The sequence below is a fragment of the Molossus molossus genome, unplaced genomic scaffold, assembly GCF_014108415.1.
Source record: "Molossus molossus isolate mMolMol1 unplaced genomic scaffold, mMolMol1.p scaffold_m16_p_33, whole genome shotgun sequence".
Taxonomy (NCBI): Eukaryota; Metazoa; Chordata; class Mammalia; order Chiroptera; family Molossidae; genus Molossus; species Molossus molossus.
The window spans coordinates 503,898-528,060 of record NW_023425370.1 but is presented as its reverse complement, the minus strand read 5'-3'; the positions used below and the strand labels follow the sequence as shown (position 1 = coordinate 528,060).

Sequence of the window (24,163 nt, the reverse complement as noted above, 5' to 3'; positions counted from 1 at the left end):
AACTGCAACCAAGGTACGTGCCCTCAGCGGGAACCGAACCTGGGACTCTCCGGTCTGCAGGCCAACGCTCTAATCGCTGAGCCAAACTGGCCAGGGCTCAATCAGCCATTTTTAATTGGACTTAGGCAGTCATTTAAACATGTCACAAAAATACATTAAATCATGGAACATACGAGTGGGGACAAAAGCTAAAACATCATCTCAATTATGTCTGAACTTGCCCATGCAGAACTCTCCCTGGCTGTACACAGAGTTGAAGCGGGACCAAGGGAATGACAAAGTTGATTTGTTAGGGAGTCAGCATTTCTGTTGATTTTTACTGTCTCTTAATTTTTTTAAGAAAAAGATGGTAAAGATGTAGGTCAGATGTAAAATGGATGAATATAAAATCCTAAACACTTTTCTTTGAAGGCGCCAGTGTAGCAACTTCTTCCCCAATATCAATTCTCCATAATCATAGAGCCCCGATTTTGACATAAGCACAAGCCACCCTGCATAGACGCGCCCAGTCTGTTGTGCAGCCAGGTGTGACCATGTGACTGTGTTATGGCTGACAGGATATGAGCAGCAGTTTCAAGGGCAGCTTATCTGAGATGTGCAGACTGCCCTTCACAGCCCAGCTCCTGCCCACGGTAATGTGGGAGTGATGGTTGGGAAGTGAGGTACAGCCCAGTAGAAGGTGGAGGCAGATGATGAGGGGGCTTCCTGATGATCAGGAGCCATCACAGCAGCCCCAGGTTGCTAAATTGGGCTTCATTGGCAAGAAGTCTCTACTTTGTTTAAGCCATTTTTATTTGGCATTTTCTGACACTCTGATCTACTTCCAACCAATACAAAAGGGGCAATCACTGAACCCAACCTATATGGGGACTCTAACGTGGCACCAGCTGGATGGATTTAGAAGTATGTGGGTGTCTGTTTTGTTGATAATTATTACTTAGTAGTTACTTGCCTTCCATGCCCCAGAAGAGAAGCACGATGGAGGCAGGGACTTTATGTCCTGCCACTTTTCCAGCACAGAGCCTGGTACAGAGTAAAATATGCATATGTATTTGTTAAAGGAAAGAATCGGATAGGTCCCCATGAGCACAATCGTGGAGGTCCAGAAGGAAGCCCTGAGGGTAAACCTGTTGCCTTCCACAGGGGTCTAGAGATCAGCTTATGGCTTGTGATATGGGTTGAGGGCAGAGGCCTGGGGATACCCCTAGACAGGAGGGCCACTCTCCACCCAGCAGCCTCCTAACAAATAGGCTGTCCACTGATGCCTACCCCGGGCTTGGGACATCTCCAGCAACTCCACTGAGTATCCCAGGTTTCCTCTGTGTTCTCTAAGACCCTCTGCCAAGTCACCCACTCCACCTGAGGCTTCAACGTTGGGAGCTCAAGGGCTGCTCAGGATGGAGTTACCTGTGAACTGCTCCCACAGGCTCCAACTGTCTTCATGCCTATGCTCAGGTCCTGTGTCCCACCCAGGCCCCTCTTCTGAAGCCCTTATCCATGTCACTTCCACCTCCTAGATGTCCATGGTCACTCAAGAATTTGTGTCCCAACTTGAACACCTCCCACCCTGCATGCAACACCTCCTTTGGCCTCACAAATCTGCCTGCCTCTATAGATTTGCCTCCTCTGGACTTCCCTGTCAGTGAACTCATCATATAGTATATGTCATCTGTTGTGACTGGCTTCTCTCACTTAGCACAATGTTCTCAAGATTTATCCATGTTGTCCAAGTGTCAGTACTTCCTTTGTACAGCTGAATATTCCACTACATGGACCTGCCACACATTTTGTTTATGCATTTATCAAGTGAGGGATATCTGGGTTGTTTCTTTTGGCCGGGGGCCGTTAATGATAATGCTTTCAACTTTCATGAACTCAGCCAGTGAGGAACCGGCACTATGCTGAATTCTCCATTTCCTCCAATGGATTTTCATTCAAAACTGCCCCTCCCGCCCTGGCCGGTTTGGCTCAGCGGTTGGAGCGTCAGCCTGCGGTCCTGAGAGACCCGGGTTCGGTTCCCGCTAAGGGCATGTACCTCGGTTGCAGTTTGTCCCCGGCCCTGGTCGGTTGTACGGGTGGCAGCCACTCGATGTGTCCCTTTCACGTCGAAGTTTCTCTCTCTCTCTTTGTTCCTCTCTCTCCCTCCCACTCTACCTGAACAAAAGATGGAAAAATGTCCTCAGGTGAGGATTAAAAACAAAAACAAAAAACTGCCCCTCCCAGCTTCCTCCTTTGCCTCTCTAAAGTTCCTCCTTTGTTTGCTGGACTTATCTCTAGTCTTTGCTGTTGCAGTCTTGTACTGAATTACAGTTCTCTGCTATTCTCGCATGAACCCACTTTTTACCTGGGAAGAAAAAAAAGGATATTTTACCCTTGGCTCAACGGTTGGAGTGGCTGCCTGGGGACCGAAGAGTCACAAGTTCGATTCCTCCTCAAGGGAGGCAACCAAGTGATGTCTCTTTTTCACCTGGATGTCTCCCTCCCTCCCTCCCTCTCACTCTATCTAAAAATCAGTGGAGAAATACTCTTGGGTGAGGGTTTAAAAAAAAAAGGATGTTTTATTTTTAAGGTCAACGTTACCTTTGATTAATTTCCAGAGTTCCGAAGAAGTTGACTGCCAATTATTGCTAGTTTCTCCCTTGCTCTTATGTGAGGAGACAGGGAAGCACGTTTTCCGAGGTCCTTACTCCTTCACCTTCACTGGCGACGGGGATTGCTTGAGGGACCTTGGCTGCCATGCTCCTCCGGACGCAGTATGTGCCTGGTAGTCCCTGGGGACCCGGCCTGTGGCCGCGGGGCAGTGCGGGAGGACCGGGCGTGAGGCCCCGGCCTACCCCGCTGGGCGGCCTGTCTGCCCTCAGTCCGGAGGAGCGGGGTCCGCTGCCACCCGCGCCCGGTCTGGACGTGCCATGGACGAAAGCGCGATGGCCTTGGAGACGGCCTGGTTCCAGACCGGCTAGTCCGGGCATGGGGGGCGCATCTCCGCTGAGCCCAGAGACCAGCAAGAGGAAACCCGGGTAGTTGATCGTTGTCACGGCAACAGGGAGACTCAACGGGACCGCCCAACCGTCGGTTTCCACGACAACTCGAGCGGCGTCGCGAGGCGGTGCCTCGGCGCCAACAGACAGACCCCAACCCCGCCCCCTGCTCCCGGCTATCGCGAGCTTTAAGCTCCCGTCGCGACGCAGGGGCCGACGGGAGGGCGGCCGCCGCGCTGAAGAGGCCAAAGATGGCGGCGGCGGCGGCTTCGCTTCGCGGGGCAGTGCTGGGCTCGCGGAGCGCGGGGCTGCCCGGCGCGCGGGCCCGGGGTCTGCTGTGCGGCGCACGGCCCGGGCAGCTCCCGCTGCGGACGCCTCAGGTGAGCGCTGGCCCGGACCCGGCCGCCGCGCGGCCCCGCAGCCCGTGAAGGTCACGGCGGGGAGCCTCCGGGCGCGGGCCAGCCAGCGGGGCAGTGGTCTCGGCCACCCGGCGCCCCTGCCGCGCCTCCGCTGCCTGCTGGCCTAGGTGCCTCCCTGGAGCAGGGCTGCGTGCCCACTCCTCCGAACAGCCGAAGCGCCTCGTGCCGAGCCTGGGAGTGGTGGGGCGGGCTCGCTGCCGGGTCGGGTCGGGGCTGAGGGCCTTCCCCGGGGGCGCTTCCAAGCCCACTCCCGCTCGGGCCTACCGGACTGGGCCCGCGTCCCGAAGTGACCTCAGCCTGACCTCGGCCGGCTGCCGTGACCTTGGCCTGCCCCCGCACACCCGCGCTCTTCGGCGTGATCCGGCCCAGGATCCGAGGACACGCCTTACATCCCGTCCTCAGGGTGGACTCACGGTGGCGGGGTCAGCGGCGCGGATGAGTGGGGCGGGCAGTGGCGCAGAGTGTGCTTTTGGCGACCCCCAGGAGGTGGCCAGTGCTGGGTGATGAGTGGGAGAGGTAGGCGCCGAGAGTCAGATCCCCAGGTCGGGCTGGGTGGTGTTCAGGCAGGTGCTGATCGGGGCTCTTGCAGGCAGTGTCCTTGTCGTCGAAGTCTGGTCTGTCCCGGGGCCGGAAAGTGATGCTGTCAGCGCTGGGCATGCTGGCGGCAGGGGGTGCAGGACTGGCTGTGGCTCTGCATTCTGCCGTGAGTGCTAGCGACCTGGAGCTGCACCCCCCTAACTATCCGTGGTCCCACCGCGGCCTCCTCTCTTCCCTGGACCACACCAGGTGTGCGGCTGGTTGGCTGGGGGGTTTGGTGGACTGGGTAGGGTGGGATCCACAGCACCACTAACCTTTTCCCTTTTCCCTTAGCATCCGGAGGGGTTTCCAGGTATATAAGCAGGTGTGCTCCTCTTGCCACAGCATGGACTACGTGGCTTACCGCCACCTGGTAGGCGTGTGCTACACTGAAGAAGAAGCTAAGGCCCTGGCTGAAGAGGTGGGGAACCTGGGGATACTGCAAAGGACCCAGGGGTTGGGGCTCCCACTGGGAGGACTGACAGCAGGGTTGTGATGATGCTCTGGGTGGCAGGTGGAGATTCAGGACGGTCCCAATGATGATGGGGAGATGTTCATGCGACCAGGAAAGCTGTCTGACTACTTCCCCAAACCATACCCCAACCCTGAGGCCGCCAGAGCAGCCAACAATGGAGCAGTGCCTCCTGACCTCAGCTACATCGTGCGTGCTAGGTACACTGGCTTCCTGCAGGGGGTGGAGGGAGGGGAGGAAGGTCCAATTCATGCCAGAGGCTGAGGAGGCATCGATCTGGTCTCAGGCACGGTGGTGAAGATTATGTCTTCTCTCTGCTCACCGGCTACTGTGAGCCACCCACCGGGGTGGTACTACGAGAAGGCCTCTACTTCAACCCCTACTTCCCTGGCCAGGCCATTGGCATGGCCCCTCCCATCTACGACGAGGTCTTGGAGTTTGATGATGGTGAGGCCCCAACCCTGATGGTGGACTAACTGGGCCCTACTTTCCCCACCATCTGGATGCTTCCCTGGGTTCTCTTTGGTTGGGGCACTGTGTGAGGAGGCTTGTGGGCAATCTTCACAGCTCTGTCCATTGGTGCTGAGGGGGTCCCACCCCTTTTGAAGCCTTAGGCAGGAACCCATCTACCATGGAGGGGATGCTCTGAGGACTAAGGGCCCCAAGGGCAGCCCTCACCACTTGTCCTTGGTCTAGGCACCCCAGCTACCATGTCCCAGGTAGCCAAGGATGTGTGTACCTTCCTGCGCTGGGCATCTGAGCCAGAGCATGACCATCGAAAACGCATGGGTCTCAAGGTGAAAGGGTTGGGCAAGGGGCACGGCAGAGGGAGGGGCTGGGAACCAGGCAGGCGGGGGGTCCTTTCTGCCTCCCTTCTCTGAGCCTGCCTCATCCCCAGATGTTGATGATGATGAGCTTGCTGTTGCCTTTGATCTACGCCATGAAGCGGCATAAGTGGTCAGTCCTGAAGAGCCGGAAGCTGGCATATCGGCCACCCAAGTGACCCTGCCCCAAGGTCTGCTTGCTGTCCTGACTGAATGGGCCCTCAAGCCAAGGAGCCACCCTGGGTCTCTTCAGACCCCAGCTGGCCCTCTTGGCCAAGCCCCTCTTCCTCTGGGACAAGATGGGAGAGGGGAAGGAAACCGGGCTTGAGCTCCAGATCCTTCAGCCTCTATCATGAAAATAAATTAACTTTCTCAATGGACACCTTTGCGCTATTGTGTGATGGGAGTGCAGTTTTCTGGGGACCCTGGGACTAAGGTCTTTGCCATTAGAGCTCCCAGGGATGTCCTGTGCAGTGTGGTGCTGGCTGCTGGCTGCTGGCTGCTGGCTGGGAGTCCACTCAGGTCTGGATATGGAACAGGAAGCAGAGACCTAACTGTTAGAGAAGGTGGCAGCACTAATTGTGGTGAGGAGTATCCAGTCACAGAGGTGAAAAGGGGCTGGCTGCACATGGCCCAGGGATCTGTCAGAGTAACCAGCCAACAACTGTATGTTGAACCACTTGGCCTTCATCCTGAGAGTAGCAGGGAGGGCCTGGCCTAAAGTAGGAGCTTGGGGAGCTGTTTGGGGCTGGGCTGGGCTGGGCGAGGGAGGCAACTCTAGCTCTGCTCAGGAAGCAAGAGATAAGCAGGCTGACCACCTAGAATGTGCTTCTGGTCTCTTGGCTGGACAATTGAAGGGATCCACTGAGAAAGGTCATGCTGGAAGGGAGCAGGGTGGTGGTTTGTCATGGGATGGTGCCTCTTATCAATCCACAGGCAGCTGTGGCTGGGTCTAGGCCAGTCAGCTAGATAGAGCTGGGTTCATGTAGCAGCAGACTAGGGGCAGGGGAACAACAGTGGATCTGTCAGTGGTAGGAGGGCCATGGACATATTGTCTTAGCAGCAGCACAGGGCCCTGGCTCAGGGCTCTTAGCTTCTGAGTTTTCTTGCCTTACATACTCTTGGGGACATCTTGGCTGGAGCAGCCCCAGGGAGTGGTGGCCAGTTGGGATGGCAGAGCTGAGTGGGAGAAAGGAAGAGGGTGCATGCCTGAGGGGCTCTAGGTAGATGAGGGGAGGCGTCAGCTGGGGGTGGGGGCTCTGCAAGCCCTTTTTGTATAGGAAGAAATCTTAGCACTATGCCCCTAGGACCCCTGGGACTTAGAATCCAAGTAAGCTCTTCAGCAGCTTCCTGGACCCAGCCGGGGATCCCTGCCTGCTGAGGGCCAAACCCTGTCCCCTGTGCCAAGTTTTCTCCATTCTCCCAGCAGCCCAGGGCACACAAAGAGGGGGCACTCAGCTGGCTCAGAAGTATCTTTAATGACTCTGGCTCATGCCTCTCTCCCCCAACTCTTGCTCTGTCCTCAGAGAGCAGTCAGTGGAGGTCCCCTGGGGGGTTTAGGAGGGCATCCAGGGACCTTGGGCCCGGAAGGGAAGGGCCATGCTCTCTCCTTGTGACCTGGGGATAGGGGGAAAGATGGGTCATTTTGCTGTTCTGCCACCCTCCCCCACTCCCACTCCCCTCCCTGCCTCTAGTACCATTGGTGACTGCTGGGTAGAGGCTGCAGGAAGGGGGTCCCAAGCGCAGGGTCTCTGGGTGCTACACATCTCACAGCCAGGCCGGCTTGGGGCATTGATGAAGGTGCAGGAAGGGCAGGACCAGCTGGGCTGGGGAGGAGGAACAGTTGTTGCTTACCCCTTCCTTCCAATGCCCACAGCTGCCCACACCCACCTTACCTGGGCCCTTGCCTACCTGAAGGGGGCTGGGGAGGCTGGAGCTGGCTGGCTGAGGGGCTCGGGGCAGCCCCAATGACTGAGGAAATAGGAGGCCTAGTTCCCCATCCATCTTCTGTGGGCACTGAGAACTGTGTCCTGTTAGGTACAGGGGGTGGGGCTCAGGGCCATGTCAGGCTGCACCCCACCTTCCTCACCCCACCCCAATCAAGGACTGACCTGAGGCTTCTCGAGGGGCTGAAAGCAGGTAGAGGAAAGCAGGGTCCCTATCCTGCCAGACCCCATAGGAAGCAAGGCTGCGTTCAGGCACACACAGGCACTTCCCAATGACCCAGCGCTGCACAGCTGGTGGGAAGCCAAACTCTGAGAATACCTGGAGCCAGAGCCAGGGCCAGGCAGTGTTACCTAAGCAGTGTCACCTAGGGTCTCTGCCCCCAGCAGAACTCCCCAGACCCTGCGCTCACCTGCTCCTGGAGGGCCGAGATGGTGCAGTGGGGGTAGACCTGCAGCGAAACGTGGGCAGAGGATGCAGCGTCTTCAACTGTGACCTGTAGCCTAAGCCAGAATGTAGGTTGGGGGAATGATGGGGTACCTGGGGGGGCCTGGAGGGTGGGGTGAGTACAAAGTTTCAGGTCTCACCTAATGGGGCCTGGAGGGAAGCAGCTCTCCTGGAGCTGGACACTGAGGGCCACATGATGTTGGGCCAGAATGGCGGCTGCTTGAGCTGCCCCTTTCTTATCCCCACCCTCAATGGCCCGGGCCAGGCGCCCTGCCAGCTCTTCTGCAAGGAAAGAGAGATCACACGGTCACACCTGGGCATGGCTGCTTGCCCCACCCCTCCAGCCACCTGCCTTTACCATTCTCCAAGTGTCCAGGACTCGAGGAAACATCCACCTTGGTTTGGGGGGCCTTGGCTGTGTGCACTTCAGGGAGACTGGATGGGGAAACAGGGCACATTTCTGGGCCCAGGGCTGGAGGCAGGCTGTCACTACCTAGGAGGGAAGATGTGGGGTGGGATGGTGGTCTCCTGAGACCCAGCCTGCCAGCCAAGTACTCAACTAGGCCTCTGCTCTCTGGTCTCAGGTTTCCAAAAACATTTGCTTCCTCCCTCCTCACCTCAGCACATGCCAGGGCCCCACTTCAACCCAGGCCTTCCCTCAAGCCTTGGTCCTTGCAAGGGACGGGGAACCCCTCAGGTCCCTGTGGACTCCTCTCAGAGCTGAAACTGCACTTGTGCTCTAGGCTTCTGGACCCTCTGCTGTCTGGTCCCACCTGTGTCCCTCCTCCACAGAGGCCAGGCCACTTCTCTTGACCTCCATAGGCCCTCAACCAGCTAGGGATATTCCTTTGACCTCACAGCAGAACCAAAGCAAGTGCACAGGAACCTGCCCCTTCCTGCTCACCAGGGGCCCTGCAGTCCTTCAGGGACTTCCATCCCCTCTCCTGACTCTACCATCAGCATACCTGGCTGCTCCATTCCAAACAAACCCTCTTGGGTGACTGTCTGCTCTGGGCATCCTTATAGAGCTGGCCATTCTGTCTCCCTCTCTTCTCTTCCACTTGAGGCCCAGCCCACCCAGTGCTGAGGCAGTGCAGGCCCTCAGAATCCTAAGCTGTCTGCCCACTGATACAAGTAGTGCTTCCAAGCACCCAGCACCAGGCCTGGCTCAGCGTTGGCGCATGCTCTTCCCTCAGAGTTTGTGTACTCACCACTCTCTGGACACATGGATCACACCTCAAACTTCAAATTTCACTTGGTATCACCTTAAGGAGGCCTTTGCTGCCTCCCTCCCAGCACTCCCATCTCTTCCACCATCTGAGTGAATTTTATTCACTCATTTTATATGTCTGCCTCCCCTCTAGAACTGCAAGTTCCAAGAGAGTAGAGGTTTGAAGTTTTATTCATCTATATCTCCTAGGCCTAAAAGAGTGCTTAGTCCAGAGCGGAACCAAATATACACCTGGTGAGTGAGTGAAAGGGCTTTTCTCCCTCTGCAAATGCTGTGTTGTCTGGGCCTCCCTTACACCATCTTGTATGGTTTTCTTCCTACTCCTCTGGCAGCTCTTCTAATGCACTTGTGAACTCTTTCTTTGATGCACTGCCTGCCTGCCTGACCCTCTTGTCTCCCGCTGACCTTGTTTAATCTTTCCTACCCCCAGTCTTTTAACTTTCCAGAGCCCCAGCTTCAGCCCAGATTCACCTACTCCCGCTTCCCCCAGATATATAAGAACTGGGCCATCTCCACACCCTCCCGGACAGGACCTCTCTCTGGGAGGCCAAGGGTATTTGGTCCCCCATCTTTCTGTCTCAACCACTAACTCTTTGATTTAAACACCCATAAAATCCAGCTAATTCTAGCTTTCTCTCCAGCCCTATCTGCATGATACGTTATGAATGTAGCTCTCAACCAATCTTAAGGAGCTCAAATCTGAACCTGTCACTCACTGAATACCTTCCCATTGCTCTTGATACAGTGTCTTCTCACCCAGGTCCTGAAGGCCTGCTTGCTCTGCCCCCCCACCCCCCCTTTGTCTGGTACTCCAGGTCCCAGCTCTTGGCCTCTGTTCATTTTCTTCACTTTCTCCTGGGAGCTTTCCCAGAACACCAGCAGTAGGTAAGGTGGGCCCAGCTTTACCCACTACATCCCCCATCCAGGCCTGGGGGGCTGGTGCTCCTCCTGCTCTCTCCCAGAACAGTACTTGGCCAACCAAATTAATCTTTGCTCCAGGGCACTGACCATTCTGTCCCTCCACGGTGGCACCTTGAACCAGGGCTGCCCACCGCTGAGCTTCCTGAGGGTTGAGGAAATGCAGGCTTAGGGTCCCAGGCCCTCCTGGTGGAGGCTGCAGCTCATGCTGGTTGGGATTTCGGACGGTGTAGGAGACTGACTCCAAGGGCCACTCCAAACTGACCTGAGGATGGGGAGAATCCAAGCTCATGCCTCCCCACAAGCACATACTGCAAAATGACCAAAGACATGTGAGGTAACATTTATAGGCCACTTACACTGTCCTAAACTCTTTACAACTCATTATTTTATGAAACCCTCATAGTAGTCCTAGAAAGGTTAAGAGCCAACCTTATCCCCATTTACAGACGAGGAAACGGAAGCAAGGAAAGTGACCTGCTACAAGGAACTCAACGGGCAAGCAAAGGGACCTGGCTTCGGGCTCTGCGTCCCGCCCAGGCCGCCTGGCCGCGGCCCGCGCCGCTCCCACTCACCGCCCCGGGCCCCGCGCCTAGGATCTCCAGCCGGAAGCGCCCGGGCCGCTCGGGGTCCGCGCTCAGCTGCAGCCTCCGCAGCTGCGCTTCGGCGTTCGGCCCCGCTGCCAGGGGCCTCACGGCGGCGTGCACAGCCAGCAGCACGGCAGCGGAGCCCGGGTCCGAGGCCGCCACCGCTCCACCCGCCGGCGGCGCCATCTCCGGTCCGGCAGTGTCTTGGCCCTCCGAGTCCGCTTCCGTGGGCTGGGGCCGCAGAGCGCCTGCGCCGGCCGGAAACCGAGGCTGCGAGCCGGGGGGTCCGGGGTCGGCCAGCGGGTTGAAGCCGAGCCGGGGACAGGGAGAAGGATTGGCGAATCCAACCCTCCTCCGGCTTTGCTCAGGATATACACGGTCCAAGAGTCTCCGGACACGGGTGGGCGAGGCTGGGCCTGCAGGCTTGTACGCCGGGGCAGTGTCAGGGACGGACGCGCTGGCCAAGACTAGAAGGCAGGCGCGGTCCCGTCGCCCTAAAGGCTTGGGCGGGCGGGAGGCTGCTGCCCTGCGGTCCGTGTCTACCCGTGGGGCTGACGAGCGCTGGACGCCACTCCCAGGCCCCTTCTGGTTGTCACCGCGCCGCGCACTCCGGGGCGGGGCAGGCGAGAGGCTGTGACCAATGAGCGCCAGGAAGGAAGACGGGTGCGGGCGGTGAGAAGAGTGACGGACAGGCACGGCAGCCAGTAGGCATAAAAGACAGGGCTGAGCGGCGGATCACGTTCCCAATGGCTCTCCGAGCTCTCGATCGCAGCGGCTGGAGCCGGCCATTCAGAGGCGTGGGGCCGGGCCTTGCGTGTGCTTGTTGTTGTCCGGCCGAGGGAGGCAGAGGTCGGTCGGTCGCTTGCTCGTTAGTTGGGGCGATCTCTGGCAGTCGGCGGGCAGGTCCGTCGCGATAGTCGGGCGCCGTGCAGGGGCGAGGCTATGTCGCGGTGGCAGCCCGGATGGGCCGGCAGGGCCGGGAGTAACGGGATGTCGTCGCGGAGCTTCTTACCCGGGATAGAGTGCAGCCCTAGCGGAGGCCGCGGCGCCGCCCTCCGGTCCTGAGGATCCCGCGCTGCCCGGAGCCCTCACCGCCTTCTCACCCGCGCCGACGCCAACTGACCTGACCCGGCCTGGCTCTGTCGGGCCAGATAGAGCGCAGCGCAAGCAGGTAGGTGTCCGCCCTGTGCCCGGCACTGTATCGGGGCCTCCAGGACTACAGCCCCCAGCAGGGCGCGCGCCAGCGCGTGCACGCGCCTGGGGCGCCCGGCCTTCTGGGACTTGTAGTTCGCCACGGCTAGGCTGGGGTTCCGCTAGGCCCTGGCGGGGAGGCGGGCCCTGCTGGGCGGACACTGGAGCGCCCTAGCGGCCCGTGGACAGACCGTTCTGGGGCCCTGAGGCCTCCCTCCACACTTTTGGAGAAGAACGGAGGAGCCTTCAGGTTTCCTCTCCCCTCGCTATAAAGCATCTCGTAGAGCAGGAAAGAAACCCGAGCCCCAGGTATCCGGGTTCCAAACCGGGTGTGGGTTCTTATCCTGGTTGAGGAGTCGGGTTGGAGGGGGACTGCTGTAGACAAGTCCCTTTGTGGGCTCTTTTGTAGGAATGGGGAATGTTGAGGGAGAGTCTAAACTAGCAGTCTTGGGGTGAGCAGGATCCCTTGTGGGCCCCCCAGCTTGGCCCAGAACTCAATGAGGTGCAGGGGGTGTGGCTGAGCTGGGGCTTCGACTTGCCACTCTCAGGTAACAGGATCTCATCGCCTCTCCCGCAGTGCTGTGGGCTTGGGAGCAGGCTGTGGGAGGGACTCGGCTTGTTTACCTTGGGTCCATTTACGGGAGAGGAGGGCTGAAGGTGGAAGTCCTGGAGCCATATACCCTTGGACTGGCTTCTTGTCCCCAGGCAGCACTAGCCCCTCGAAGCACAGGACCCCCTCCCAAGGACATGAAGCTATTGGAGAACTCGAGCTTTGAGGCCATCAACTCACAGCTGACTGTGGAGACTGGAGATGCCCACATCATTGGCAGGTGAGGGCGGAGTTCTAGGGGCTGATGTCTCAGAGGCCACTCTGCCCTGGCCCTGAGTCAAACCTGGGGGTCGCATGCTCCACGTTCCCACCTGCATCCATCCTGCAGGATCGAGAGCTACTCGTGTAAGATGGCAGGAGATGACAAGCACATGTTCAAGCAGTTCTGCCAGGAGGGCCAACCACACGTGCTGGAGGCACTGTCCCCACCCCAAACCTCGGGCCTCAGCCCCAGCAGGTGAGCCTGGGCACCGCCTGTCCACTAGGGGCTGTTGGGTGTAGGGTAGTACTGGGCTAATGCTTCTCTGTGCAGACTGAGCAAGAGCCAAGGTGGCGAGGATGAGGGCCCCCTCAGCGACAAGTGCAGCCGCAAAACACTCTTCTACCTGATTGCCACGCTCAACGAGTCCTTCCGCCCTGACTATGACTTCAGCACTGCCCGAAGCCATGAGTTCAGCCGGGAGCCCAGCCTCAGCTGGGTGAGGGTTGGGCAGGGGGAGGGAACCTCAGCCCACAGCTATCCTCACCGTCCTCCCCCATTTTCATTGGCCCTTGAACTCTACCTAGTCCGTGCCTGCTGTCCTAGTACATAGTCAGCCCAAGCTATGACCATCCTAGGTGGTGAATGCAGTCAATTGCAGTCTGTTCTCAGCTGTGCGGGAGGACTTCAAGGCCCTGAAGCCACAGCTGTGGAATGCTGTGGATGAGGAGATCTGCCTGGCTGAATGTGACATCTACAGGTGGGCTGGCATCCCTGCAGGTGGGCTCTGGGTGTGTGTGGCACTTGAGACCTCACACCAATTTCACCCTACACTATCCAGCTACAACCCAGACTTGGACTCAGACCCCTTTGGGGAGGATGGCAGTCTCTGGTCCTTTAACTACTTTTTCTACAACAAGCGGCTTAAGCGGATTGTCTTCTTCAGCTGTCGTTCCATCAGGTTGGCACCCATCCCTTCCCCCAGCTCCCTGTTTGACTGATCCCACTCCTGACTTTGCCCTCCTTGAACATCCTCTGTGGGGTCAGCAGCAGATCGGGGTGGGCAGTCCTAAGACCAATTCCTCACCTCCCCCAGTGGATCCACGTACACGCCCTCGGAGGCAGGCAATGAGTTGGACATGGAGCTGGGGGAGGAGGAGGATGAACTCGGAGGTGGAGGCAGTGAGGGTGGATCCGAGGAGACCAGCCCCATGGAGGACAGGTATGTGATGGTGGTGGTGGCCTGGCTGCCTGGAGCCTGGGGTGGGCAGGACAGGGTGAGGCCCCTCTGCCTGGTCTCCTGGATGTTAGCTCCTCAAGGCTAGTTGTGTGCCCTCTCTGCCCAGGGTCCCGGTGATCTGTATGTGAGGAGGAAAAGCAGAGGCCCCAGCTTCATCAAGCTTCAACCAGTGCCTGGACCTACCCACCTGAGGGGCCCCAGGGCCTCCCCAGCTGCTGGCCAGACCCTGGTGCTGCCACAGCTCCAGTGCTGCCCACCTAGCCCTTTGGTTCCTACCTATGGATGGCTACTCACCCCCACAGGCTCTGCTGCCCACATTGTGGCTGGACTGAGCAGACAGCACAGGGCCTGGTGGGAACAGCCACTGCCCTGCACAAACAAACTGACACAGGCAGGGACAGCTGGACCACAGAGTTTATTTTTGTATTTTGTACCCTGGGCCTGCACACTCCAGCCCAAAGGGCCTGAGACCCCACAAACTGGTCCCAACAGTCATCTGCCCTGGGCTTAGGCTGGCTCTTGGCACCCACCTGTACCCCCCACTTCGCCCATTGGGCAGCGTGCACTGAGTGTCACTTTGCTGCAGCTTGTTTGTTTCCAATAAAAGTTTATGTGACTTACTGTGGACCTGGGCTGAGTTGCATGAGGGCGGGGCCTGCGTCGGGGGCGGGGCTACGTCATCTGGTATCCTAGCAACTGGCGGTAGCGGCTGTTGAGCCGCCTGGACCTGCAGCCATCAAAATGGAGATGGATGTATCAGACTCAAGCAGCCCCTTTTCAGTAGAAGACGACAACCTGCTTCTGGATCCAGATCTGAATGACGCTGACAGCTATGACATCCCAGACCCTGGGATGCTCCAAGAAAAGAACGGTGAGATGGCCTGGCCTTGGCCTCCAGATGGCCCTCCTGAAAGCAGCCCTCACTCGGGCGCGGGCTCTTTCCACCAGGAATGCAAAGTTCCACGGGCAGTCCCCTAACCCACAGGGCCCTCCAGAAGGCCCCTGGCCACCCACAACCTCGGGGATGGGGGCCCAAGGCCACATAGTGACAGCGCTTCCACCGCTTCCCCGCAGAGCCATCATTCTCCAAGTCGGTCTCGCAGCTTTTCACCAGGAGGTCATGGTGGCAAAACTTGACCCCAAGAGCCCGTGCCCGCCAGCTGTGGCTGCTCCTGCGTATAAGCCTCCACAGCTTTGTGGAAAAGGTGCGACTGGCCCAAGGCATCTGCCTTGAGGGCTCTTTCCTGGCCCCGCTTTTCCCCTAGGGGTCTCTAGCTGATCCTCTTGGCTCCCCTAGGCGGGTGCACTCTCTCTCGCAGGTCCCCCCAACTTAACTGAATGCCTGCCCAACCTGGCCCACAGGAAAAGAGATCCGAGCTGCAGGTGGCTCACTTGACGCACGGACTGGAGCCACTGCGCCGCCTGGAGGTGGCAGCCGGGCTATGCTGGGTAACACAGGACCCGGTGGGCAGACGCTTAGTAGTGCTGGATGGTGCAGGCTGCCTGCACCTACACAGAGAGGACGGCTGGCCTCATGAGAAGCTGCTGGCCCCCATTGCTCTCACGGGGCTGGTGACAGTGCTGGGCCCGATGGGCTCCGTGGGCCGCTTTGTGGGCTGGGGCCCTGCAGGGCTGGCCATACTAAAGCCAGACTTCAGCCTGCTGTGGCTGAGTGAGCCAGGAGTGGGTAGGTCATCCCACCGTGAGCCCATCTGCTGCTTGCCAGTGCCTGACTTGGGGCTGCTGCTAGTGGCAGAGGCAGGCGGTGGCCTGGCGCTCTGGAAGTTCCGTGTAGGGGGTCGCCGTCTAGTGCCCTGTGGGTCAACTCTGCAGCCTCTGTTAAGCGCTGGTGGTGGCCTGGTGCGTCTGGCTCTAGGGCCCCTGCCTCCCAACCACTCCCTGTGCTGCTTTGCGGCCTATGGCTCCGCTGTGTTCACCTTTGATCTGCATACCTGGGCTGTCATAGATGAGCGCCGGGATCTGCACAAAACGTGAGGAGGTGCCCAGGGATGGGGGCCTTGAGACAAGTCCACGAGGGAAAGCCAGTTTGGGCAGGAGTGCAGGCCCTCTCACATGAGGTGTTGCTGAGTAGGCTGGCCTTTTCCCCCCAGCACCATCTCCGACCTGGCATACTGTGGAGAGGTAGAGGCCATAGTGACAGCTTCCCGAGACAGCACAGTGAAGGTGTGGGAGGCTGACTGGCAGATCCGGATGGTGTTTGTGGGCCACACAGGTACATCATGCCACTGTGGTACCAGAAGCCCCTTCTCTCTCCACCCCACCTTAAAGAGCTCTGGGCTGTCCAGAATCTCCGCCAGCTCTGGCCAAGCTTCTCTGTGCTGGTTGTAACCCGAGCTGACAGCTTCCTTTCTCTTAGTCCCTAGTGTGCCCAAGTGATCTGCGTCCCCTCCACAGGCCCGGTGACAGCTCTGTCCGTGCTCCCAAACACATCCCTGGTGCTGTCAGCCTCGCAGGACGGGACGCTTCGCACGTGGGATCTACAGGCGGTGGCACAGGTAGGCAAAGTGGCACTGAACTGCTGGGGCCAGGATGTGCGGTCAGGGTGCGTGAACCGCCTGCTGGCGCCCGCCAGCCCCGGCTGGCCGGTGCTCTCCCTGCGTGCAGGCAGCGTGGAGCTGTGGCGCCTGCGCGAGCTCTACTCGCCATTGGCACAGCTGTCTGCGCCAGTGCTCCACCTGCAGGTGGCGCCCGAGCTGCCCCTGCCCCTGCACCCGCCGTTGCCTGTGCGCCTTGTGTGCGCTTGCTCCGACGGCTCAGTTTACCTGGTGTCGCTGGCGACGGGGCGCACAGTGAGCGCGCTGCTGCTTGAACCTGAGGATTGTGCGGCTGCCGTGGCCTACTGCCTGCCGCGCGAAACGCTGTGGCTGCTGACACGAGCCGGACACCTGATATGTGCCAACGCAGCGCGCTGCCCCATGTGCGTGCTGGGCCGCGTGTGCCCGCTACCGCCCCCGGCGCCCAGGCCCTGCTGCCTGCACCTCTACAGCCACCTCACAGACCCCAGCGGCGCATTTGCCAGCTGGGAGATAGTGCGCCAGCGTGAAGGCAAGCTGTGCCACAGTGACACCCGAGCCTGGAAGGACAAGAACCGGTAGGTGTCAGAGCCAGGGAGGGCCAGGAGGGCCCAGAGGGCCCGGCCAACAGGCTCTTATTACCTGTAGATACCTGCCCGTGGTGGGACACACGGACGGCATGCTATCGGTACTCAACTGGCACACACTGAAGCCTGTCTTCTATGCAAAGGCACACAGCCCGGGCCCAGTCACTGCCATTGCATCTACCTCGAACAGCATTGTGTCCTCTGGTCAGTACCTACCCCCACATCACACCCATAGCTGCAGGGAATCCTTTTCCCTGCCCAAAGGCCCAGCCCTGGCTCCCACTGGGTAGGCGGAGACTTAACCGTGAAGATGTGGCACGTCTTCCCCTATGCCGAGGAGAGCCTGAGCCTGCTTCGTACCTTCTCCTGCTGCCACCCTGCCCTGGTGCTCTGTGCACTTGGGGAGCGTGTCATGGTGGCCTTTGAGGACCCAAACAGTGCCACCTATGGTCTGGTGCAGTTTAGCCTGGGCAACAGCCGGCGCTATGACCACCAGCCCCAGGATGACCACATGGAACACATCACCGGTGAGAGGGCAGGGCAGAGGTGAAACCCAGACTCCCATATGGCCCTGTTTTTTGACTCTGAGCCCTGGCCCCCAGGCCTGTGCTGCTGTCCCGCGCTCAAGCTGTATGCCTCTTCCAGCCTGGATTGCACCATCAGAATCTGGACTGCAGAGAACCGCCTGCTGCGGTGGGCTGGGGCCCCCAAAGACAGAGGAGGGAGGGAGGGAGGGAGGGAGGGAGGGCCCAGCTAGAAGCTGGGGGCAACCAGCTGGGCTCCCCTGCCTCTGCCCCCAGCAGAGCCAGAGGCTTAACAGGGGAGACAGGCACTCGCTCCTCCTGCTCCCTCTATTTCCTGCTCTTTGGAGCAGGGCTGGACTCTTGCCCTGGACACCCCTCCAGGCTCCTGCAGCTGAATGGAGCCCCTCAGGCCCTGACCTTCTGCAGCAACAGTGGGGATCTGGTGCTGGCCCTGGGCTCCCGCCTCTGCCTGGTATCCCACAGGCTCTACCTGCCCACGTCCTACCTGGTTAAGGTGTGCAGTGAGCACAGGGTGTGTGTGTGTGGGGGGGGCTGCTGTGGGCAAACAAACCTCCTAGGCCAGGACTCCAGGCTTCTTTCCCTGCTCAGAAGCTGTGCCAGAATGTCCCTGATGTGGTGGATGACCCTCCACTGCCGCTGACTAGCGAGGAGTCGCTGACCTCAGCCCAGCTGCAGAGACTTGCCAACCTGCATGGGGTGGCCAGCCTCAGGTCAGCCAGCAAAACCCCTGGGCTTTCCTGGAGGCTCCCACCCAGTTCCTCTGGCTCAAGGTCTGGCTTTGTGCCCCCAGTATCCCAGCATGAGATCCCAGGACTCCTAGTCACCTGGGGCCACCTTAAGCCTGTCCAGCCCTGAGATCCCCACTCCTAGCTGTCTCCTGTGCCCCATTAGGCCTGGACACCTTCCTGAATTCTTTTTTTTTTTTTTTTGGTATGTGCCCCTAGTGGGAACTGAACTCAGGACTCTCTAGTCCACAGGCCGTTGCTCCAACCGCTGAGCCAAACCGGCCAGGGCATCCCTCCTGAATTCTTATCCCAGCCTCAGCCCATTCCCATTTAGCATCCTACTTGTGCTCATCCCTGTCTGCAGCATGGCCTTGTCTTTCATCCATCGCCAGACGGCAGAACCTCAGCAGCCGCTGTTGGAAGAGGTGGGGTGCACAGCTCTGCCCCAGTCCAGGCTTGAGCCATACCCCTTCAGTTCCTGGGGCAGGCCTGGGATCACTGTGGTTATCTGGGCAGCACATGGCAAGACAAGGAAGAATGGGCTGACTCTTGACCCTCAACCCAGGACCTGGAAGCCTTAGTTGCCCGGAACCAAGACCTTCAGCAGCTGAGACTGGGGCAGGTGGTCCCAGCAGCCCGGCCCCCACTCTCCTGGAAGCGGCAGCAGCAGGCCTTTGATAACTACCTTTGTCTGATCTATGGCCCGGTGGGTGGGGTACCTCCCCCAGCATCAGCCCTGACCCAGCCCCTCTCTTCATCCTGGGGCTCTGACACCACCTACCTGCCCTGCTTGCCACCCTCCCAGGGCATGCATTCTAGATCAGAGTCCCAGCGGTGGAACACCATGACCCTCACAGTGGAGAAAAAGACCTGGGGTGTACGCACCACACCTAAAGCTGCTCCCAGTCTTGGGAAGGCTGAGGTCTGCATTGAAGTCCCCAAAGAGCCAACAGCCCTGCCCCCACAGGACTGGGGGGCACTGGGCCAGCGCTTTTCCTGTCCTTCCCGAGTCACCTTGCCCACCATGCCCACCCACCAGTGGGTACACAGCAAGGCATCCCAGGTGAGGCCTCCCACCCCTGCCACCCTTCTGCCCTGACCTCAGGACCCTACCCTCCACCCTATGACACCTTCTCCCATGCCCCAGCTGCTGGCCCGCTCCTCCCTGAGCTCCTTTCTGGGCCTCAGTGTGAACCTGCAGCTGCAGTTGGAGCGGCTCCACCAGGAGAGGCCTGTGGCCCTGGACCCATCACCTTCCCACCTGCAGCACAGGGTGAGGGGCCCAGGCAGGTGGGATGCTGCCTCCCAAGGCAGAGCTGCAGGGGCGCTGAGTCCATGCTCAGCTCTGAGACCCTGTCCTATCCCCAGATCCCTCTGCTGCTGGAAAGGCAGCCCAAGGAGTTTCCCTCTAACATCGGGGGCTTTTTTCCTGCCACCATTCAGCCCTACAAGGTGAGACACAGACACACATTCTCCAGTGGCACCTCCCTCCAGGGGTCACCCTTCTTGTGTACCCCATCTTCCCTTTGCTGCAAACTCTTGTGTCCAAATCTGATTTAGGGCCATACCGACCTGCAGCCCTTATTCCCACCCCTCCCTGCCTGCCCAGTTCCAGTGCCACTGCTTTGTGGGCCCTGACTGCTTGCTCTCTGGAGTGGCTGCCAGAGGGGCTGGGGCTCCTAGAGCAGGTGATGGACAAGCCAGAGCCTCTGCCAGCTGGTTGTGCCTGCATGCCCCTCACCTTCCCCCTCCCTTCAGGGGACCAAAGTCCATGGGAGCTGATCCTTGCGGTTCATTGCCTTCCCACCCAGATGCCCAGAGAGGCCTCCGCCCCTCCCCCAGCACGCATTTGGCACTATCACTGGCCTAAGTGGCCACTAATCCTTCCAGCTGCTACACCATACAGCCAAGCCCCAGAGTCCCTCTCCAGGCTCCTATCCCACCACCCTCTGCTTCTCATGAATGTCCCTGATCCAGGGTTGGGGGCCAAGTTCTATGGAGAGCATGTTGGGTATTAGGGTGGCCCAGATTTCCTTCCTCAGTTACCACAGTTGATGGCTCCCTGACTGCCCTTCCCCTGACTTCTGAAGGCTCTCTCTGCCCATCTGTGTGTTGTGGGTGAGGTTGGGAAACCAGTTCAGCTTTTGAAGACCTGGCAGGGAGCTGGGCTGGTGGCCAGGGTGCTCGGCCCAGGCGGTCTCTGGGATGGGGTAGAATTCAGGTTCTCAGCCTATCATGCTGTGCTCCACCACCAGGACATGCCAAGGCCCATCCACTTCCCAGGCTGGGTCCCCAACTCCATGGTACTGCAGCAAATGTGGCAGCACAGGGAGGTCAGCAAACCTGGGGCCCTCGCCCAGCTCACCAGCCAGCGCTCACTCAAGGCAAGGGGTGGGGCTGGGGGCTCACCCTGCCTTCAGGTCTGGGGATGGGCTCTGTGGAGGGGAGGGAGCATGAAGTGGCCACTAGCACTGTCCCATCCACAGCCAGGAGGGAGCCAGGATGACCTGTGGCTGTTGCGGGGCAGGCGCTACCCCAAGTGGCAGCAGAGGTCGATCCAGAGTTTGGGTAAGGGGGACGACGACCACCAGGAAGAACTGGATCTGGACTGGGACTCAGACTTCCTGAGCCCCCATTTGGAGCTCTCCCAGGAACAGCTGGGGTCCGACGAACTGTCAGTTCAGGTGGGCAGCTCTGAGTCCTTGATCTGGAGGAGCTCCCATGACAATGCTGCCAGGAGAGAGACCTACTTATACCGCCACCGGTACCACACTGGGCACTCACTCTGGGAAGAGCGCTATGGGCATCTTCCCAGGTTCCTGCGTTTCTTTGTCATCCAGAACTGGTTCAAAAAGCTGTTCCCCATCTTCACCCTGGAGGTTTGGAGGATGCCTGGGAAGCAGGCTGGTGGGGGAGTGGCGGGGAGGCAGGGCCTCAGCTCTTGGTCTCCACAGGCATACCCTGAGGTAAGCACAGTGGATGGCCTGGCCTCGCTCTTCATGGACCTGCTGGAAGAGGCCTCCTGGGTGGACCGGGTGCACATCCTGCATGCATTTCTGAGGCTGCTGCCTGATATGAGCCAAAACCTCTGTAGGCGGTTGCATGGCATCCTCTTGCACCTACTCAACCTGGAGCAGCCCCCCAGCCTCCAGGTTCGCCTCAGGCCCACCCTGCCTTGATCCACGTCACCCAGTCCCACCCCACCCTGCCCCTAGCCTTCACCAATTACACTCCTCCCATCTGCATTCAGGACTGGATACAGAAGCAGTTTGTGTTGGTGGCATTTCAGATCCTCCTGGCCTGCTCCCTGGAGTCCCGTGATGTGGTGCTAGAGCTCATGTCCTACTTCCTCTACTCACCACCCTCCTGCAGGTGAGGCCCGCTCTCTTCGCTGGCTGTGGTGGGGGGGGCGGTGTGCGTTCCGGACAAGCCACCCTCGCCTGTTGCAGGCCTGAGCTCAAGAAGCTGCTGGATGCATTAGGCCTTCAGGACCCGGAGGGCTTCCTGTTCAAGGAGATGACGACCTGGGTCCAGGACCTGGGCCTGGACTCCAAGGCTGCACTACGTAGTTGCTGTGCCCAAAAGTTGGAAGAAATGATCCGCCACCTTCAGGTCTGGGTGGGCAGGGGTAGGGCAGGCCACCTACCCGTGGAGCCTCTTGCCTTCTCCCAGGGCTTTCCCCAGGTCCAGGGAGGAGAGTCAGGTGAGGCTGCTAGGTCCCTTGCCTCACTCTAGATCTGTGTGTCACCTGTTCCCCGGGGTCCCGCATCTCTCTGGATCTCCCTGCTCCTTCCTGGCAGGGAGTCTGCAGTGGGTCAGGCTGGGATGCAGGCACAGCACCATTCCCTGGGCCCTGATACACCCTCCCCTGGTCACCTTTCCCACAGACACAAACCTTGCAGCCTTCAGTAGCCAAGTTGTCGGAGGTGTTGCCCAAGGTCTCTGACACCTCAGTGTTTTCATCCCTGTCCGAGGAGACCCTGTCGCAGATTTCCATGTTCTCCAGGGCACCCACTCACATCTCCGTGACATCTTCACTCCAATCCTGGTCGCCCTCGCTGGTGAGCTCGCCCGAGGAAGCTGCCGAGGAGTCCCAAATCCTGCAGTGGCTCTCACAGATGCACGTCTGGCACGCCCACCGCACGCACTCGGAGACAGTGACATCCTTCTCCTCCAAGCCCGATGTCCACCTGCGCTCCTCAGCGCCAGACGTGTTTTCTGACCATCCACTGCCACTGGAGCAGACCGAATGGTCACAGTCAAAGGTGCTGGACCTGGGGTCAGTTGACGCACTCAACTACTTCTGTGGGCAGCAGCGGGCACAGCAGCCGAGTTCCCTGCAGAAGGAGGCTGAAGGCCCGTGCCCGAGGCCACAGGCAGTAGTGCCCAACGCTGTGTTGCCACAGCCCCACCGTCACCTGTGAGCTGCTGGGGACTTGGGTATGGGCTGGGGTAGGGCACACAGTGGATGGCTGAGGGCCTGGCTCACTCAAACCCACCTCCTTCCACCCCAGGCCCAGCCCCATTCTAAGGCTTCAGGAGACCAAGATCCAGAGGTCTCCAGTGAGACAGAGGGGTGAGTGGGGGCAGGGTTGGAGATGGATCCTGAGCTTCACCCCAGCCTGGGTCCCACAGGGCCTCCACCTCTCCAGAGGCCTCACTGCCCCTCTGGCCTCAGGCCAGATGCTGTTCCAGCGTTGGGAGGGCCGCACCCTCGATGGCCCCATTCGGATGCTGAAGCTGCCCCTGCCTCGGGTAGAAGTGCGACCTTTCCCCTTGGACTGGCCCAGGCCTGCCCGTCCGCTGCCGCCCCTGCTCCTGCAGCCCGCCCTGCAGCGCTACTTTCTGCCAGACTACGCAGACCCAGACAACTACAGCTGACCTGGCTGGCGGCCTTGGCCCGACCCCTTTTCCAGCCTGCCCTTCCCTCCAGCAGGGGCCAGGACACAGCTCTTCACCCAGCTGTTCGCCCCTGGCCAAGACCCAGGGCTGGAATAAAGTCCCGCTAGCAAACTGGATGTCATGATCATCTTTGGGGGCCACAGGAGTAGGCAGGGAGGTCTGGTGGGTGGAGTGGGTGGGACAGGGTCTGGGGTGTGGTGAGCCCACAGTGGGGCAGCCCTGCTGGTGGGCTGGACCTGTTCTGCCCAGGCAGGGACCCATGGTGTAGGTTCATCGCTGCTCAGGCACTCAGCCAATGTTCATCAATTACTGGGGGCCAGATGGCAGAGGGCACTAATAAGCCAGGGAGTGGCCAGATGTTCTAGGGAGGGGGAGGGTCTGGGTGGCCACAGGTATGGGCAGGCTTCAGTCTTTTTTTATTTTTTTATCCTCACCCAAGGACATTTTTTGATATTTTGTTCAGATAGAGTGGGAGGGGGAGAGAGAGAGAGAGAGAAACATCGACGTGAAAGGGACACATCGAGTAGTTGCCACCCACACAACCCAACCAGGGCCGGGGACAAACTGCAACTGAGGTACATGCCCTTAGTGGGAACGAACCTGGGTCTCTCGGGACCGCAGGCCGACGCTCTAACTGCTGAGCAAAACCGGCCAGGGCTGGTCTTTTTTTTTTTTATCCTCACCCAAGGATATATTTATATTTATATTTATATATATACACACACACACACATATATACACATATATATATATTTCATTTCTCTTCAGATAGGGAGGGAGGGAGGAAGAGAGAGAGAAACATTGACGTGAGAGACACACATCGATTGGTTGCCACCCGCACAACCCCAGCTGGAGCCGGGGATGAACTACAACTGAGGTACGTGCCCTTAGCGGGAAAGGAACCCAGGACTTCCTGTCCATGGGCCAACGTTCTAACCGCTGAGCCAAACTGGCCAGGGCCAGGCTTCGGTCTTTTGATACAGGTGCAACCAGGAGCCTGTTGGCACACTGTTACCTTTAGGTTAGAAGGAAGAAGAATCAGTGAAGGGGCCCCGCCTACTTCATCCAAGAAGCAATAGAGGCGCAGTATTCTCAGGACCCTTCAATTTAAACATCGCCACGATACACACCTTATCTGTGACGTGCAGGGTCTAGAAGGTCTCCTGAACCGCCATGGTCTCTCAGGGACACTGGCTCTGTGGCCTGCTTTGGGGAAGGGCTTGTTCTAGCTTTC

At 59.2% G+C, this 24,163-nt stretch overlaps 4 protein-coding genes across 5 annotated transcripts; 3 read left to right on the top strand and 1 right to left on the bottom strand.

The window, feature by feature from the left end:
* The first annotated feature begins 3,210 nt into the window (after positions 1-3,210).
* LOC118643333 (cytochrome c1, heme protein, mitochondrial) lies at positions 3,211-5,649 on the top strand. 2 transcript variants are annotated; one of them, XM_036281345.1, is made up of 7 exons: positions 3,211-3,358; positions 3,987-4,183; positions 4,268-4,394; positions 4,488-4,645; positions 4,732-4,892; positions 5,142-5,242; positions 5,344-5,649. In XM_036281345.1, the coding sequence occupies exons 1-7, from the start codon at positions 3,230-3,232 to the stop codon at positions 5,446-5,448; spliced, it is 978 nt and encodes a 325-aa protein (XP_036137238.1). In that variant the 5' UTR covers positions 3,211-3,229; the 3' UTR covers positions 5,449-5,649. The 2 variants fall into 2 exon arrangements, with proteins under 2 accessions (XP_036137238.1, XP_036137239.1); XM_036281346.1 differs by lacking the exon at positions 3,211-3,358 and adding an exon at positions 3,886-3,913 and having other exon boundaries at positions 3,991-4,183.
* Positions 5,650-6,729: 1,080 nt separating this feature from the next.
* On the bottom strand, positions 6,730-11,185 carry SHARPIN (SHANK associated RH domain interactor). The gene is made up of 9 exons (XM_036281342.1): positions 10,385-11,185; positions 9,900-10,074; positions 8,019-8,153; positions 7,801-7,942; positions 7,626-7,716; positions 7,381-7,534; positions 7,181-7,299; positions 6,967-7,095; positions 6,730-6,886 (listed from the first exon to the last, which is right to left on the bottom strand). The coding sequence occupies exons 1-9, from the start codon at positions 10,580-10,582 to the stop codon at positions 6,803-6,805; spliced, it is 1,227 nt and encodes a 408-aa protein (XP_036137235.1). The 5' UTR covers positions 10,583-11,185; the 3' UTR covers positions 6,730-6,802.
* Positions 11,186-11,440: 255 nt separating this feature from the next.
* MAF1 (MAF1 homolog, negative regulator of RNA polymerase III) lies at positions 11,441-14,256 on the top strand. The gene is made up of 8 exons (XM_036281344.1): positions 11,441-11,567; positions 12,293-12,417; positions 12,526-12,654; positions 12,730-12,895; positions 13,035-13,156; positions 13,238-13,357; positions 13,493-13,618; positions 13,743-14,256. Exons 2-8 carry the CDS (start codon positions 12,335-12,337, stop codon positions 13,762-13,764), a joined length of 768 nt encoding a protein of 255 aa, XP_036137237.1. The 5' UTR covers positions 11,441-11,567; positions 12,293-12,334; the 3' UTR covers positions 13,765-14,256.
* Positions 14,257-14,345: 89 nt separating this feature from the next.
* Positions 14,346-23,066, top strand: WDR97 (WD repeat domain 97). Its single transcript, XM_036281368.1, has 20 exons — positions 14,346-14,507; positions 14,711-14,841; positions 14,999-15,627; positions 15,748-15,869; positions 16,052-16,748; positions 16,819-16,961; positions 17,048-17,284; positions 17,360-17,450; positions 17,663-17,795; positions 17,891-18,012; positions 18,392-18,452; positions 18,593-18,733; positions 18,833-19,090; positions 19,175-19,300; positions 19,396-19,479; positions 20,283-21,179; positions 21,278-21,399; positions 21,477-21,639; positions 21,915-22,447; positions 22,542-23,066. Exons 1-20 carry the CDS (start codon positions 14,378-14,380, stop codon positions 22,906-22,908), a joined length of 5,187 nt encoding a protein of 1,728 aa, XP_036137261.1. The 5' UTR covers positions 14,346-14,377; the 3' UTR covers positions 22,909-23,066.
* Positions 23,067-24,163: the final 1,097 nt, after the last annotated feature.